The 15,136-nt window shown below is 43.4% G+C and overlaps 2 protein-coding genes across 4 annotated transcripts; one reads left to right on the forward strand and one right to left on the reverse strand.

Annotated features, from left to right (window-relative positions):
* Window positions 1-24: 24 nt before the first annotated feature.
* LOC125540232 (OVARIAN TUMOR DOMAIN-containing deubiquitinating enzyme 7) lies at window positions 25-4,238 on the forward strand. Of its 3 annotated transcripts, none has more exons than XM_048703808.1 (12): window positions 25-223; window positions 328-434; window positions 530-605; window positions 770-919; window positions 1,100-1,164; window positions 1,260-1,344; window positions 1,488-1,637; window positions 1,746-1,886; window positions 1,994-2,111; window positions 3,160-3,299; window positions 3,409-3,506; window positions 3,767-4,238. In XM_048703808.1, the coding sequence occupies exons 1-12, from the start codon at window positions 155-157 to the stop codon at window positions 3,900-3,902; spliced, it is 1,335 nt and encodes a 444-aa protein (XP_048559765.1). In that variant the 5' UTR covers window positions 25-154; the 3' UTR covers window positions 3,903-4,238. The 3 variants fall into 3 exon arrangements, with proteins under 3 accessions (XP_048559765.1, XP_048559766.1, XP_048559767.1); XM_048703809.1 differs by having other exon boundaries at window positions 3,178-3,299; XM_048703810.1 differs by having other exon boundaries at window positions 43-223; window positions 523-605.
* Window positions 4,239-5,124: 886 nt separating this feature from the next.
* Window positions 5,125-9,000, reverse strand: LOC125540233 (calreticulin). Its single transcript, XM_048703811.1, has 14 exons — window positions 8,794-9,000; window positions 7,997-8,104; window positions 7,700-7,892; window positions 7,363-7,621; window positions 7,226-7,282; window positions 6,940-6,987; window positions 6,770-6,856; window positions 6,626-6,683; window positions 6,444-6,511; window positions 6,268-6,363; window positions 6,128-6,175; window positions 5,625-5,663; window positions 5,466-5,537; window positions 5,125-5,364 (listed from the first exon to the last, which is right to left on the reverse strand). Exons 1-14 carry the CDS (start codon window positions 8,894-8,896, stop codon window positions 5,353-5,355), a joined length of 1,248 nt encoding a protein of 415 aa, XP_048559768.1. The 5' UTR covers window positions 8,897-9,000; the 3' UTR covers window positions 5,125-5,352.
* Window positions 9,001-15,136: the final 6,136 nt, after the last annotated feature.

Consider the following 15,136-nt stretch of genomic DNA (forward strand, 5'->3'; position numbering starts at 1 on the left):
CAATATTTAAGCCCATGAGGCGGCCCGGGCTGATCTTTTCCCCCTCCGATCTCCTCTCTCTGTCGTCTCCGGCGGACTTCAGTAGCCCCCCCCTCCCGCCGGCCGCCGCACCCGCCGATTCCTCTCCGTGCAGGCTCCACGCAAGCGGCCCTCCATGGCCCAGGGCAAGAAGAAGGCGGCGGCGGCGTCCAAGCCCCGCAAGCCGAAGCAGCGGGACGCAGCGGTAACGTACCACGCCCCGATCGACCGATGCGTGGCTTCCGACTTCTTGACCGATTTCCCGGGGCCGGAGGACTCAGGCCGCCTTTGGTTCTTTTTGCTCCGCAGGAGAAGAAGATGGGGAAGAAGGCCGACATGTCGGAGTTCAGGGCGCAGCTGGGCTCCTTCGGGCTCAAGATAGTCGAGGTCACCGCCGACGGCAACTGCTTCTTCAGGTTTTCTTCAGATTCTCTTTCATCTTGAGGAAAGATGGCTTCAGGTTTAGGCCTGCTGTCCTTTGAGTTATATGACTACTCATCGTAGTCTGCAGGGCGATGGGCGACCAGCTGGAGGGCGACGAGGGGCAGCACATGAAGTACCGGGAGATGGTTGCGCACTACATCGTGGTATATATGCAGTCAGACGACTCTTTGTGTGTACTGTAGCAAGTTACTACTTCCAAATTGCAATGTCAGTTAGGATTTCATGGTGGGGTAATTAGGCGTGATGCTGAATACTGTGCACAGGGCTATGACACTTTCTGATGATCCTTGTTGTGTCCAACTTGTAGGAACACCGCGAGGAGTTTGAGCCCTTCATCGAGGACGATGTGCCGTTCGATCACTACTGTGACTCCATGATGAAGGATGGGACTTGGGCCGGCAATATGGAGTTGCAGGCGGGATCTCTTGTCACGGGAAGAAACATCTGCATCCACATGGTAATTTTCAGTGCAAGATTGCCTTTCTGATCCCTATGATTTATACAATATAAGATTTTACAGTTTGTATAAGATTGGTGTGCTACCTTTATGCCCTTTGATACTCTTCAATGGATGATAGTTTTATATCCGTAATATAACTTTTGATTAACACCTGTATCATTACTGTTTGTTTTACAGCTTAACTCACCGCGGTGGTACATAAACAACTTTTCTGGTCGTGAAGCTAGCAATATGGTTCACTTGTAAGTTAAGATATTATGTGATTATGTAACTAAACTGTTATTATTGCTCGTAGTGGGCATAGTTCTCATGTACCATCTAATTTGTTTGAATGCAGATCTTATCATCACGGTGAGCACTACAATAGTGTCAGGCTTACTGAAGATCCATGCCAAGGTCCTGCAATGCCAGTTGTTATCAAGGTCTTCTACTGCAAAAATTGTTAACAGTTCTGTTCTATTCTGCTCTGTTCTGGGAGAACAATGGACTACTGTTGTCTTTGGGGACCACTGACTATGCGTTTACTTACTGTGGTCGATTTATGTTTTTTATTATTCAATTGCAGACAGATTCCAATGTAGCCAGCACGAGCAACAATGCTCAAACGAAAGCGAAAGACTCGAAGAAATCTTCAAACAGATCAGCCTATGATGATACATCAGTTAAAATGGTCATGGCCGGAACTGGCTGTTCTAATGTTGCTGCTGTTCAACATGTATGGATTGCATGATTAACTTTGAATATTGCACTGCATGTGTGCACTTGATTTACGTTGATTGTTAACAGTCATTATCTTTGGATGGCATTAATAATTCTTTTGCAGGTTTTGGGTGAAATGGATGGCGACATCGATTCTGCTATTGAGTACATGATAGCCGAGCGACATGCGGCGGCCTATGATGATACATCGGTTAAACTGGTCATGGCTGGCACTGGATGTTCTAGTGTTGCTGCAGTTGGACATGTATGAATTTTATGATTAATTGCCATTATTGCATTGCATTTCTGCACTTGCTTTCTGTGATTGTTAGCAATCATTATCTTTGGACGTCATTAGTAATTGTCTTGCAGGTTTTGGGTCAATTGGATGGCGATGTTGATTCTGCTATTGCGTACATGATAGCCGAGCGATTTGCAATGAGTTCTGATAATGTGGATGGAGATCCTTATATGGACTATGCGGGAAATGGTAAGCCTTGAACTACTCTGAAGTACTAATAAATATGGCCTCTGTCTTCACAACAGTTTTACATCGTAATGCCACTATCTAACCCATTTGGGATCTTGATCTGGATCACCATATTGGACTTGGGGTGGCTTCTAGTGATTGATATCCCCATCTTTTCCAAAGACTTAGAACTCATAAATTTTCCTATAAAAAATCACTATTTTGGTTACAAATGCAGTTTTTAGAGTGAAGTCCTGTTCCAGTGTTCTTAGCTTTTTGCTGGAAAAAAAATCCAGTGTTCTTAGTCCAGTTCACTTAATGTTGTGTCAGCATTTCTTATTCACACCTGAAATTTCCAAAGGTTTTAATACTGTGGATGATTTGTAAGTACTAGGTAGTAAGCTGATTGGTGCTATCACAATCTAGATGTTCTGGGTGTGTGCTTCACGTAACCATCTGCTGCTTATTATGAAGAAAACACTCCTTTTCTAGAATAATTGTGAACACAATACTGTCAAAAGATAGTTGGGAATGCTCAATCATTCATGGGTTTTTGCCAAAGTATAGGCTACTTTGCTGTTCTGCATGCCTTTTTCATATGTTAGTTAACATTCATATAATTGGTAGATCTGTACTAAGAGTTGTATGTGATAACCAGAAATGTTGCACTATAGACTTGGGGTAAAAATTGCTATTTTTTGGTGAATTGCTGGTTGTTGTGAAGACAACTTCTGGCAAGGTAATAGATGTTTAGGTGATATCTGAGAAGGGCTGTTGTTGTGTAGACCTTGAATAAATACTTACGAAAGTGAACGTCAACACTTTTAGCTTCTATCTGAGTTACCATCCTTGTTCAACTAAGGTTTGGTTCTCTAAATTGATTTCAAACTGTTAAGGAAAGAATATATTTTACCAAGTAAATAGTAAGATGAAGGAAAATTCAGTACACTAGGTACAATAGTATCAGGTCTCCAGAAATCTCGCATGTAGGAATTGTAGGATTTATTCTTTTATCGCATTGGGATGTTCTGACTCGTTCGTTTACTGTGCATATTTCCTGGATGATCAGAGTTTGTATATTCCGTAGGAGATGAGCTTAAGCTTAGCACATCCCAGAACGAGGACCAAATGGTTGAACACAAGGAAGAAGAAAGTTGTTCTAGTAAAGATGAAGCGGTTCAGAAATCCAAAAATCCACATGCTAAGAAGGTAACTACCATGTGAACATCTCTTGACTAATGTTCCCAATGTTAAACTGCCTCACATTCTTCCACTATGTTTAATAATAATGAGAGTTACCCCTTGTGCTTTTATACAGGAAAACTCAAAAACGAAGGAGTGCTCTTGTGGATCTGCAAAGAAGCACAAGGCTTCTTGTAGTTTAGCCACGGCTGTACCGTCAAGAGAACCTCCAAAGTATGACTTCTGAATGTTCCCATTCTCTCTTGGTCTTTTTACTGCTTGTGAGCTTCTTTTCTGTTTCTTCCATGGCAAACATTCTCTTTTTTTTTAGATAGGCAAACATTCTTCTGATAATTTCGTGTAGAAAAGAAAAACATCACCAGTTTCCTTGCACGCTGCATGTCTGCTTTTTCTTTGTACAATGTTGAATTGAGAGAGTAAATAAAGTATAAAAACACTGATAATGCTCGCCTCTGTTTGCTTGACGCCATCAGGAACAAAGGCGGTGGCCAAGGGAAGGGCCAGAAAGGGAAGGCGAAGCAAAAGAAGAAAGAACAAGTCCAGGCAGCACCCGTCAAGGAACGCAAGTCTGCATTACCTGTGCCAGACCTAGGGGCCCTGTGCATATGAACACTCATTGATGTCCAGCACACTCCATTGAGAGGTTTCGAAGAGGCGCATGTGCTCGCCTTGCCATGGCTGAACCGCGAGGCGTGGACCAACGGGGTTGCGATGATTCCTCTCGCTCGACCGGTATCATTGAGCGAATGCCAGCCATTGCTGACTGACAGTTTGCTCTTGTGATGCTAGATCCTAGCAGTAGGATGTATAGGGGCGACGATGATGTCTGCTAATGGGAGGCGCATTCACATGGGTACATTATATACGACACTGATTTCCATTGGTGAAACCTCAGTTGTGATCAGTGAGTATGAATTATCGTCATTGTGATTAGGTTGTGATCAATGCTGTCCTGATGCGGACGAAAGAGGCATAAATAGTCCTTTGATCTTCGGAAGTGTTGCTCTAATCCCAAGCACAAATGCACAAACAGTAACTTCCACACAAAAAAAGGGTCAAAGATAAAAAAAATAAAAACAATCCTAATATTTTTGTGGGTGTTCAACAAATATTCTGACATTTCTAGGTGACTTTAGTTTTTACAGGATGTTTGAACATATGTTGATGTCCATCCAAAAAATCATATTTTAAAAATTGTGTAGTATTTTATTGAATTTTACATGATGTTAGAAATTATTGCATTTTGTTTAGATATCAATCCAAAGGAAATTATGCGGAAGCTTTGCAAAATTATTATGAAGCTACGCGACTAGAAATCGATCCCTATGGCTCGAGTGTTCTTGACTTCGTGGCAAGCTTCCATTAACTTACATTTGCTCCGAATTATCACTTGATGCTCTACAGCAAAATTTGCATCATCAAGTGCTATTTTTACATCTACTAGAGCAAATCTGGAGTACAAATATTTGCATCTACATCATCTATTAGAGATATAAATCTTGCAAGAAACGGTATCATTTATTAATGACTTGGCTCGGTTGCTCCTGGTTATCGCCACTATTAGAGATATAAATCTTGCAAGACACGGTGTAATTTATCAATGACTAGACTCGGTTGCTCCTGGCAATATTTCGCTGAAGCGTAGTGTGTCCCAGTGAGAAATGTGGAACATCAATCAGGTTTGCTACTTATCATCGTCGTGGGGTGCATCTACATAGTGCAAAACAGACTCTCAAGTCTGAACATGATGCTAGACCGCAACACAGCATTAGACCAAGCACCATCTTGACGTTTCGGTCATAGCATGTACGTAGTACCAAAGGATGAAGACTAGTGCAAGATTTTTTATTTTTTGCTCGTTTAACGACTATAAAGTTCCCTTCCGGTAAAAATTGGACTACAAAAGCGCTACAAAGACCCCACGGTGATGTTGTTCTTCTACACACAGTAACTTGTCAAGTTTCTGATCACAAAAAGGGGAACATCATAATGAGAGACAACTAATAAATCATGGCACCGGCGCGAAGGCAGGCGGCCTCCTCTCATCCTCACCATCCATCTAGAGCTCATCCTGCAAAAGCAAATTGCAAGGCAAGGTGGGTGAGGAAACAAGAACAGGAGAACAAATTATAAAACGGAAAACGCATGAACAAAAGGAAGGGAGCAACTTACGTGCTTCTCGTCATCAGACTCGACATCAGACCCAGCCTTGTCATCCTTGTCCTCATCATCGGCATCCTCATCCTGTCAACAAAGACCAGATAAGTTTAGGTCTAGCTAATCAAGAATGTTCTGAGAGGTAATAACATTAGGATTCAGGCCAAAGCTTACATCCAAGTCATCATCGTCCTCACCAGCCTTGGAAGCATCCTGGTAACAAACAGGTAATATTGACAATCAATAACGAGCTCACTCACACCAAACAGTACAAGTCTAATAGTAGCAATAACAACAATTTAGGAGAAAGAGTTCCAGTAACCAAAGAGAAGACGTGCTGCTATTCATAGGCACAACACAACAGACATATACCAGAAACAGATGATATCAATTAGACTTCTGGTCATACTATGGTTGCATTTATTGAAGTGGGGGATATATGTAGGACTAATGGTAGTGACAGGACAGGACCTAAATCTGTTCAGATTTAATTTAGCTTCCGCAGGACGGGCAGGAAATTATGAAATAAAGCAGCCATGAAAGAGGGAGAGAACGTAAAATGGCATGCACGCTAACACAAAGATTGATAAACAGGAACATAACAAAGCTAATCATACTGAAGCTGATACCCATGCAGCAATTAACTAGGCAAACATTAATACTGCCAGGGAATTTACCTCCTCTTCCTTCTTCTTTTCAGCCGCGTCAAAAGCAGCCTTCTCAGCCTGCAAGTTGCAAGATTCAGCACCATTAGTACATATTGGATCAACAATCAAATGATAAGGTGATAGATGATGCTAGGTAAAATGCACCATACCTCCTTATGCTTGGCCCAGGTCTCTTCAGCAAATGTCTTGGCCAAGGCAGCATCATCAGTGATGAGAATGTTGTCAAACAAAGTTCCTGACTTAACCTGCAGACATAAGAAAAGGCATGACTATTTGTTCCGTCTTCCTGACAGAATTGACGAGTTACTTGGCAATCAGAACAGACCTGCCACAGCTCAATTCCGATGTACTTCAGGCTGTCGAAAGCATAGATGTAAGGATCATCCTTGAAGTCTGTGAAGCACAATAAAGATGTCAGAGCATGAGTCATATAATTCACTACCCAAAACATTTCATAATCAGAAGTTAAATCCTAGATACTAGGTCCAGTTCCAGGTAAAAATATACCTGGGTTGGCAATCATAGGTGCCTTCCATTTGCCCTGGTAGTTAGGGTTCTTGATTTTCTGGCATATGAAACAAAATTTATTAGACATCAAAATACGCATTGCTGATTAAAGTGTTTCTGAATTGACAGAAAAAACAGGCATACCTTTTGCTTCCATGGGCCCTTGTACTCTGGGTTGGGGATGGTTGGGGCAGTCCATTCACCATCTTCCTCATCATCCCAATCTTCAGGCTGCAATAATCACAGCAAGGAATGTTAAAACACATTGGTGTACATCATATGACATACAATGACATATCAAGCTACGCATGTACCTTCTTAGCATCAGGATCGGTGACTTCCTTGGGAATGTCATCGTAGCCCTGAAAATAACCAACCATGAGTCATATACTCAAATATTGCATAAAAACAAGATATTGTGATCATTTCTAACCGCACTGTGCGAGGCGCCAAAAAAGGAGCAATTCTACTAGAGAATGCAAATAAATTTATAGCTAACTGAGAAGTGGCAAGTGGCTTTAATACAAAGCGCTAGTTCTGATCACATCATTATTCATCAATTCATGCGGGTATCAACATTGTAGAAACAAAGAAATCTACCTCTGGCTTGACGTCCTCGGGATCAGGAATGTACTCCTTGTCATCCCAGTCCTCTGGCTGCAATCACAAAACACGTCAGCCTATGGATATCGAAAAAAGAGCAAGCAACAAAATTACAAGCAAACTCCACAATTTACCTTCTTAGCTTCTGGGTCCTTGATTTCCTTGGGAGGAAGAATATCCCAGTGCTCGTAGATGCTTCCAGTTTGCTTCTCTTCATTGTCAATGAGAATGCTGTATGTGGCATCAGGGCGGATGATCAAAGTGTACACATGCGACAGCTGATCGGTCTCGCAAGGCACGTCCTTCTTGATCAAATGGTTCTTGCCATCCTTAGTAAGGATAGTGTGAACCTTCTTGGTGCTGTACCCACAGATATCTGGTCCAAACATAATGCTGTAGCACAAAAGTACAAGTTCAGTAAATTAAGCAGAGAGCAGGCACATCAGCACAAGAACAGAAGAGAACAGCTACCTGTATGGTGTGTCGCCACCGAATTTCTTCTGGTCAACATCACCTCCAAGCAACTTGACATAACCACCACCGCAGTCAAGCTTCTGCTCATGCTTCACCGTGAACTGCAGCACAAGTGTCTTGTCCTTGTTGCTGAACTCAGGGTACTCCGCCGAGATGGCGTAGAACCTGTAGTCCTCTGAGGTTTGGATACCTACATCGAGAATCAAGAATCAAGGCTTCATCAGTAAACCGCAAGAAAGAAAATCTCTAGTCAAGTTTTCCTGAAAGAGGTGGAGAGAAGTTTGGGTAATTCACCTTTGTCCTCAGCATCTCCATGCCATTTTCCAGATGTGTGGTTCCATTCACCAGCCATGTTCTCATCCTTCTTCCACTCAGACTTGACCCACCGGCTTTCCCAACCATCTGATCAGACAACAAAGTTCCACTTAGAACGGCCCAAAATAGCAGATATACAGTAAACATTACTCAAACCAGTAGGGTAAATTTAAGGTAAGATTTAACTGCCCAGGTTCTGTAGAGTGCTGACATGGGTTGACAGAACAATGCCGTTTCTAGTATGTCCTATTTATAGATCCGAAAAACTGTATATGGAACAGGCATGATCTATCATGACAGGTAGCGAGTGACAACACTCGAACTGAAACGACGTGATTGCCATAAAGCGTTGATCAACACTAAATGCGCATGTAACACTAGGGCACACAGAGTTCACAGATGGGAGCACGAAGAAGAACGAGCCATGAATCTAGATTGGCTTTGTTTCGCCGGTACTAAAACCCACGAAGCCATGCATCAGCCAGGCTACGAGATCATGTGTCGCCACATTAACGTCATGGAAGAAGACATCAGCTTAACCTAGCGTCAGATTCAGATCCTCTAGATCACAGCAGCGACCAGCCAAAAATGGAGAACGAAGCGCAAACTCGCACACAATTCAACATGAAGCAGACAGCTGTAGATCCCTAACAGCCCGCAGCAAGGACCGAAATGCGGCCAAGCCCCACAGATTACGGATCGGAACCTACTAACGCCAGCAGCTCAACTACCACTAGACAGCACTACTCGAGATCGGATCGGACGGGGAGGTTCACCTTCGAACTTCTCCTGGAAGAAGACGTCGGCGGAGACCGCGGCGACGGAGGCGAGCGCGAGCAGGGCGAGGGCGGCGCAGGAGGGCCCACGGCGGATCGCCATCTCGGGCGGCGGCGGCAGTCGAGACGAGAGCTCGTGGAAGCCTTTTCCCCGATCCGATCGGAACCCCTTCCCTCCCCTATCGGTTTCGCCGGGGCGCTGCTTAATAGGGGCCCTGAGGCTGACGCGCGGGTGCCACGCTGGCGCCGCTGGCCTGCGGCCACTGGCCAATGGCGGGCGCCGGCTCGGGGCGCGAGCCAGTGGGGGCGCGCCACGCGGACGTTTCGACGTGTTTGGGGCGCTCGGGACGTGGAGAGGCGCCTACCGGCCCAGCCCGAGGTTTTTTCGGGGGGTTTGGCCGGCCATTTTGGCGAGTCGCGTGTGCGCGTGCGTGGGGGCGGCGCTGGGCTGAAAATGGTAAAATGCGAATATGCGACGCGATCCGGGTCGTGCGAGGGCGTGGGCGGATGGATAGGATGGGTGATCGGTGCGTCACCGGGTGGTGTGGGGTGGGACCACATGTCAGTGGGGCGAAAGCAAAATCACTGATCTGGGATGGATGGCCTCACAATGGTAAAATGCAGAGTTTGTTGGTGTATTTTGGTTGTTTAACCTAACCGATTATTTAAGAAGAAGATGGTTGCCAATTAATTTACGAAAAACAAAAACCGATACAAACAGCTCCCCGCCACACACACAACGACAATTATGAATGCCTTTTCGATGGTGCCACCCTTCTTGCTTCTGTTCCTCTTTGATTTCTCCATGTTTAGTTTCTCCTTCAAGAGGCAGTTGGTTGTCTTGCCAAACCAGGCTGACCAACGACTCATTTTTCAAGAAGATTATAAAACTCATTGGATTTCTTGTGTAGTTTTCATCAACTAAGAGGCATCAACGCACCGGCCACATCCACACCACCAATAGGAACCACTGACACGACAACATCAAGCACGCACAAATCATCCGACACGATGGTGGACTCAAGCGTATCCAGATACTCACATGACATAAGCGAAACTTGACCCTCACACGAGGTCGCTCATGAATCCACCTCCAAATGATCCCAACATAGAGACGAAGCAGAGATCGAAAATAGTTCCCGAAGTTCAGCAATGATCTAAGCTCAAGCACGACAACGGACTCGCCCTTGGTGGCAGGTATCGCATGGGACAATTTATAATCAACACGTGGGAAGAACACAAACATATAGCTCCGCCCCTTGCCCTCTGTGGAGCCAACACCGACCACACTAAGAGGGTGTGACATCGCTATAGTTTGCAACATAGCCAGCACAAAAGGGAAAGCCTACTCAGTGCAACAACCGCCCACTCAAAAAATCTGACATGTGCATGAAACGGATCGAAGAAAGAGACGAGGAAGGAAATCATTGTAAACGGAATTTCATTTCTGTAAAATCAGCTATATACCAGGCTGAAATAGTACCACATATAAAATTAGTAGTGACCAAATTTGCAACACACCTTCATATTTCACGATGTTAGAAATAGCGAGCAGTGGACCGAGCAGCCGCATTAGCATGTCGGTTTCTTCACTGTGAACCTCGGCCTGAATACGCCTAATACCCACCAATGGCAAGAGGTCAATACATATAATATGGAAAATGTCCCAAAGGTACATGCAAAAAAAAAAAACAATTCGCATATGCGTAAGCAACACCCACACAAGCCAGCCTTTCCCCCTACACCGATCTGTGACGTAGTGACATAATAATATCCAATGCATAAGACCCTCGACGAAAGACATGAGCAAGAAAGATGTAGATCAAAGCAGTAGGTTTTTAACAAGAGGCCTTGGCATGCTCAAATGACAATTTGTACCCATCCGATCCATAGTGTTAGATGCATCTGTTTCAGCGATACCTAATATGGATCAGAAGGCGTAACATCTTTAAAAAAACTGCAGATATTTTTTAAATCACTAAAAAATTATAAAATTTGGATCTTTTTTTATATTGACAAAACATTTTCTACAATTTTTTCACGTTTTATAAAAGAAGAAAAATGTAATCAGAAAATATTAAAAATAGAAACTACGAATAGAATCTTTATCAATTTTAAAATTCTTTGACATTTTATAAATTCGTTAACACTTTTTATATCTGGTAATGTTTTAAAATCCATGATTCTTAATTTGTAAACATTCTTATATGCTCATAAAATTATAAATTTTATTTTTAGAATAAAAACCCATTAAGAAATGGAAACAAGTAGATTAGAAGAATTGCATGTCTAAAACAAATAACTAAAGAATCATAATTTTGGCCTTTAGTAAAACCCATCTACTGCCAACAAATACCTCCTTTCTTTTCTCTTTTCTTGTCTCCATGTTTTTTTTAGAAACTTTACTTGTCTCCATGTGATACAGAAGAAATGGCTGGAGAAATCTTCAACTTGGTATCTTGGTGATAATTAGGCCGGCCCAAAGAGCCATGGACATGCCGCTCTCGTGCGGTTAGTTACCTCGACGCCCGCGGGCAAGCAGTACTGGGGCCGCCCTGTTGGGGGTTTCTAGTTGTTTTCTCATTCGCTGCGCTGCAGCAGCTTTTTTACAATTTTTCGTTCAGGTTTTTCGTTTCGTATTTTTACATTCTTGTATTTTTATTTTTCCTTCTTAATAATATACGGTGAAGAAATTTTTAGTATACAGTGAACAATTCTTTAATGCACAACAAACATTTAATAATAATAGTCTAAACATTTTTATAATATACATTGAATATTTTTAGCGACATGTTAAAATATAGGATGAATTTTGTTTAATATATGGTGAACATTTTCTTATACATGCGATTTTTAAAAAGTCATACTTGACAATTTATGTAAAAAATATTTTTCCTTTTTAAATATGGTTTTAAAGATTTAGCTTTCTAAAATACATATATTTTCTTAAGAAAAACCGACCAAAAAACATGGAGGGTAAAAGAAAAGAACACTCGCGGCCGACCCATCCGTGCTTGCTTTTAGGCCCTACGACGAACTGGTTTTTCATATAAGAATGTCAAGCTCTATTTAAGTTTTTTTAATGAAAGCTGAACCCAGTTTTATAGTATCTTTTATAGGAAATGTTGTGTCTAGACCAATATTATTTTTTCATCTATCACAACAAATCGGTTGATTTCTAACAAAAACAAATGGGCTGTAAACTATCCAAAAAAATAAATGACTTGCATGCCCATTATATTACTTTTTTTAACCCAGCCCAACAAATAGATGTATTCGGAAAACAAAAGAAAACGAGTCTACTTTTTTTAATAAAGCAAATTGGCTCTAAATTCTCAGAAATAATAAATGGGTTGCTGTTCCACAATATTGTTTTTTTCACCTACCGCAACAAATTCCGCAATATTGTTTTTTCACCTACCGCAACAAATAGGTGTATCCGAAAAAAAGTAAATGCATTTCGCAAAAAAAAAGTAGATGCGTACTTCTAAAAAAACAAATGGGTTGTAAATTATCAGAAATAATAAATGTCATGCATGTCTGTGATATTATTTTTTAACCCAGTCCCGTAAATAGGTGTATTCGAAAACAAAATCAAATGGACTGTAAATTCTCAAAAATAATAAATAGGTTGCATGTCCGCAATATAGTTTTTTCATCCACCCCACAGAATAAGTGTATTCGAAAAACAGAATCAAAATGAGTTGTAAAAAAAATGGGTTGCATGTCTGCCATAGCTTTTGAAGCTGACATTATGGACCCACGAGAACGAAGTCTGCGCAAGGCGTTGTCAACTTAGTCAATAAAAAAATAGGATAACTATAGCCGTTGGGCAGCCCAACGAAAACATTCAGCGAGGAGGAGAGAATGTATGAGGGAGAGAGCGTTGGTAGCGTCGGCGTGGATGCGCCGCTCGGAGTCGCCAAGAGCAACACGTGGCGATCTGTTTTTCTGGGTGTCAGACCTCCCAGTGCAAGAGGATGGTGAAGCTTCTGCTAGCCTGATGCACTGAAGTGCAAAGCTAGCCTGCAAGCAATCCGTTCATTCCAGGACGTGCAAGTGTGTCCACCGAAACAACCAGCAAGAGCTCCACGTCCAGCCCGCCTGCCTCCAGCCAGCGCAATCTCTGCGCACTCCTCCATCACGGATTTGGAGTGCATGCACCACGCGCCTGGATCAGCAGCAACCGAGGATGATCGCCGCCGCCCCCTGGCGCACATGCCATCACAATGCCCGGCATACCAGTGCCGCCGTGAACAACCACGGCCACATGCCCACACATGTCCGTTGCGCCGCGCCCAAGCACCCATCGCCACGTTGATCCGTCTATGTCAGATCCGATCACCAACCCCACTGTGCCAGTGCCGTTGTCCACCAGAAGCTCGCCGCCGTGCCAAGCCGCGAGCAAGGTCCCCGTCGCCACCGTCGGCCGCATGGCTTCGCCTGTGGCGTCCTTCGATGGCAGCGAGGAGGAGGAACAGGAGATTTGTGGTGGCGGCGGCAAGGGCTCGGGCTGCCTCCAGTAACATGTATCAGCAACATGGAGAGCGACGCGGGGCTGGGTCCAACAAATAACTTGTATCAGCAACATGGAGCTATTCATTATGTAGATACACTAATTTCACCCAGTAACACAGGTTAAAGTTCCATAAGATGTATGAATAATTGGCATTTTTCTGTCATCCACTTATGATGCCTATACTGCTGGCTTTTTTTTAACATAGTACATACTCAAGCGCTCATACATACACACATACACTCACCCCTATGAACACACACACCCTATCCATATGAGCACCTCCGAGAGACTGAGCCGGCATGTCATCTTGAAATTTACGAAGTCACCGTAGGCACCTCGTCGTGGACGGGAACGTCTTCTCTCACTGAAAGTGCATCGTCGGAAATCCTGAAATATATCCAGGAATAATGCGAGCACCAGGACTTGATCTCTGATAGGCTGAGGATACCACAGTCCCTCTAACCATCCAACCACAGGTTGGTTCGCTACTACTGGCTTTCATTAGGACAAGGCTAGCAAAAAGGCCCGTGTGTTGATTGGGATAATAAAATTGTGGTCTTTAAACCAAGTTTCATATTGGTGCACCAACTGGCGGGCCAGCTTTTTGATGCGGTCCAAGCACCCAAACATGCCAAAAACATCAAGCGTTGGCTTGGCTGAGGCTAATGCGGAAATTAATTCTTGTTGAGCAACTCCTTAATTAATAGATTGGAGCAAAATTTGTGCTCCATTTTATTTTACAGAAAAAACAAAAAAATGGAAAAAGGCCCAAACAATTCCACTAAAAAGAACCCAGCGAGCAATTTTTTTTGAGACAAACCCAACGAGCGAATGAAACGGGGTATTTGCACATTTGCCACACTTTTTTTGCAACTTGCATATTTTCGACACTGACATGCGGTGGTGATGTGCAAAATATGCAAATTTTAGGAAAAAAAAGTGTGGCAAATAATACAAAAGTTCCTGAATGAAACAACCGGAACAAACCAAGCTCACGTAGCATCTCTTTCCCGGGCCGGCCCAAATAGCATATCTTGACTAGTGTGCCCAAAATATATGCCGAGTCGAGTGAAGGTAGCTCGCTCAACGAGGATCTTGTTCCCCATCACGCCATCCCACCTCCCGCTGGTGTTTTTGCCTATCCACCTCCCTGCCGCCGGCAGAAGACGCGATTAGGTCCTTTGCTCCATGGGAAAGTATCTAGTGTTTCCAGGCTTAGGGTGTTCCCGGTGCTCCAAATGTCTAAAAAATATTTTTAAAATATTCAAAAAATTCTGAAAAAAATGCAGCACATCGACGGAACATCGATGTCTCTTGTCACAAAATTTCAAATCAAAATTCGAAACATTGCTCGAGATACAAAAATGACAAATTCGGCCCATTATCACATTGATGTCAAATTTGTCATTTTTGTATCTCGAGCACTGTTTCCAATTTTGATTTGAAATTTTGTGACAAGAGACATCGATGTTCCGTCGATGTGCTGCATTTTTTTCAGAATTTTTTGAACATTTTAAAAAATGTTTTTCGCATCGGAGCACCGGGAGCACCCTAGGCCTGGGAGCACTGGATACTTTCCCATGACCTCTCCTCCTCCACGATAGCATCTCGAGCTCACGCTCAATCTCTTCCTCAGTCGCTCGATTCACGTGCTCCTCTGCCTCGCTCGCTCACCCTGTTGCTAGATGTTGCATCGCATCCCTCGATCCTTGCTTAGAGCATCTCCAGCCGTTGGCCCCCCACGGGGCGCCTAAAATTGCCGCCTGGGGGTGAGCCAGCGCAAAAATTGGGTCTGGGGGCGAGTTGGTCCCCAACCGCCGGCCC

Source organism: Triticum urartu, chromosome 2 (assembly GCF_003073215.2).
Source record: "Triticum urartu cultivar G1812 chromosome 2, Tu2.1, whole genome shotgun sequence".
In the NCBI taxonomy this organism is placed as follows: domain Eukaryota; kingdom Viridiplantae; phylum Streptophyta; class Magnoliopsida; order Poales; family Poaceae; genus Triticum; species Triticum urartu.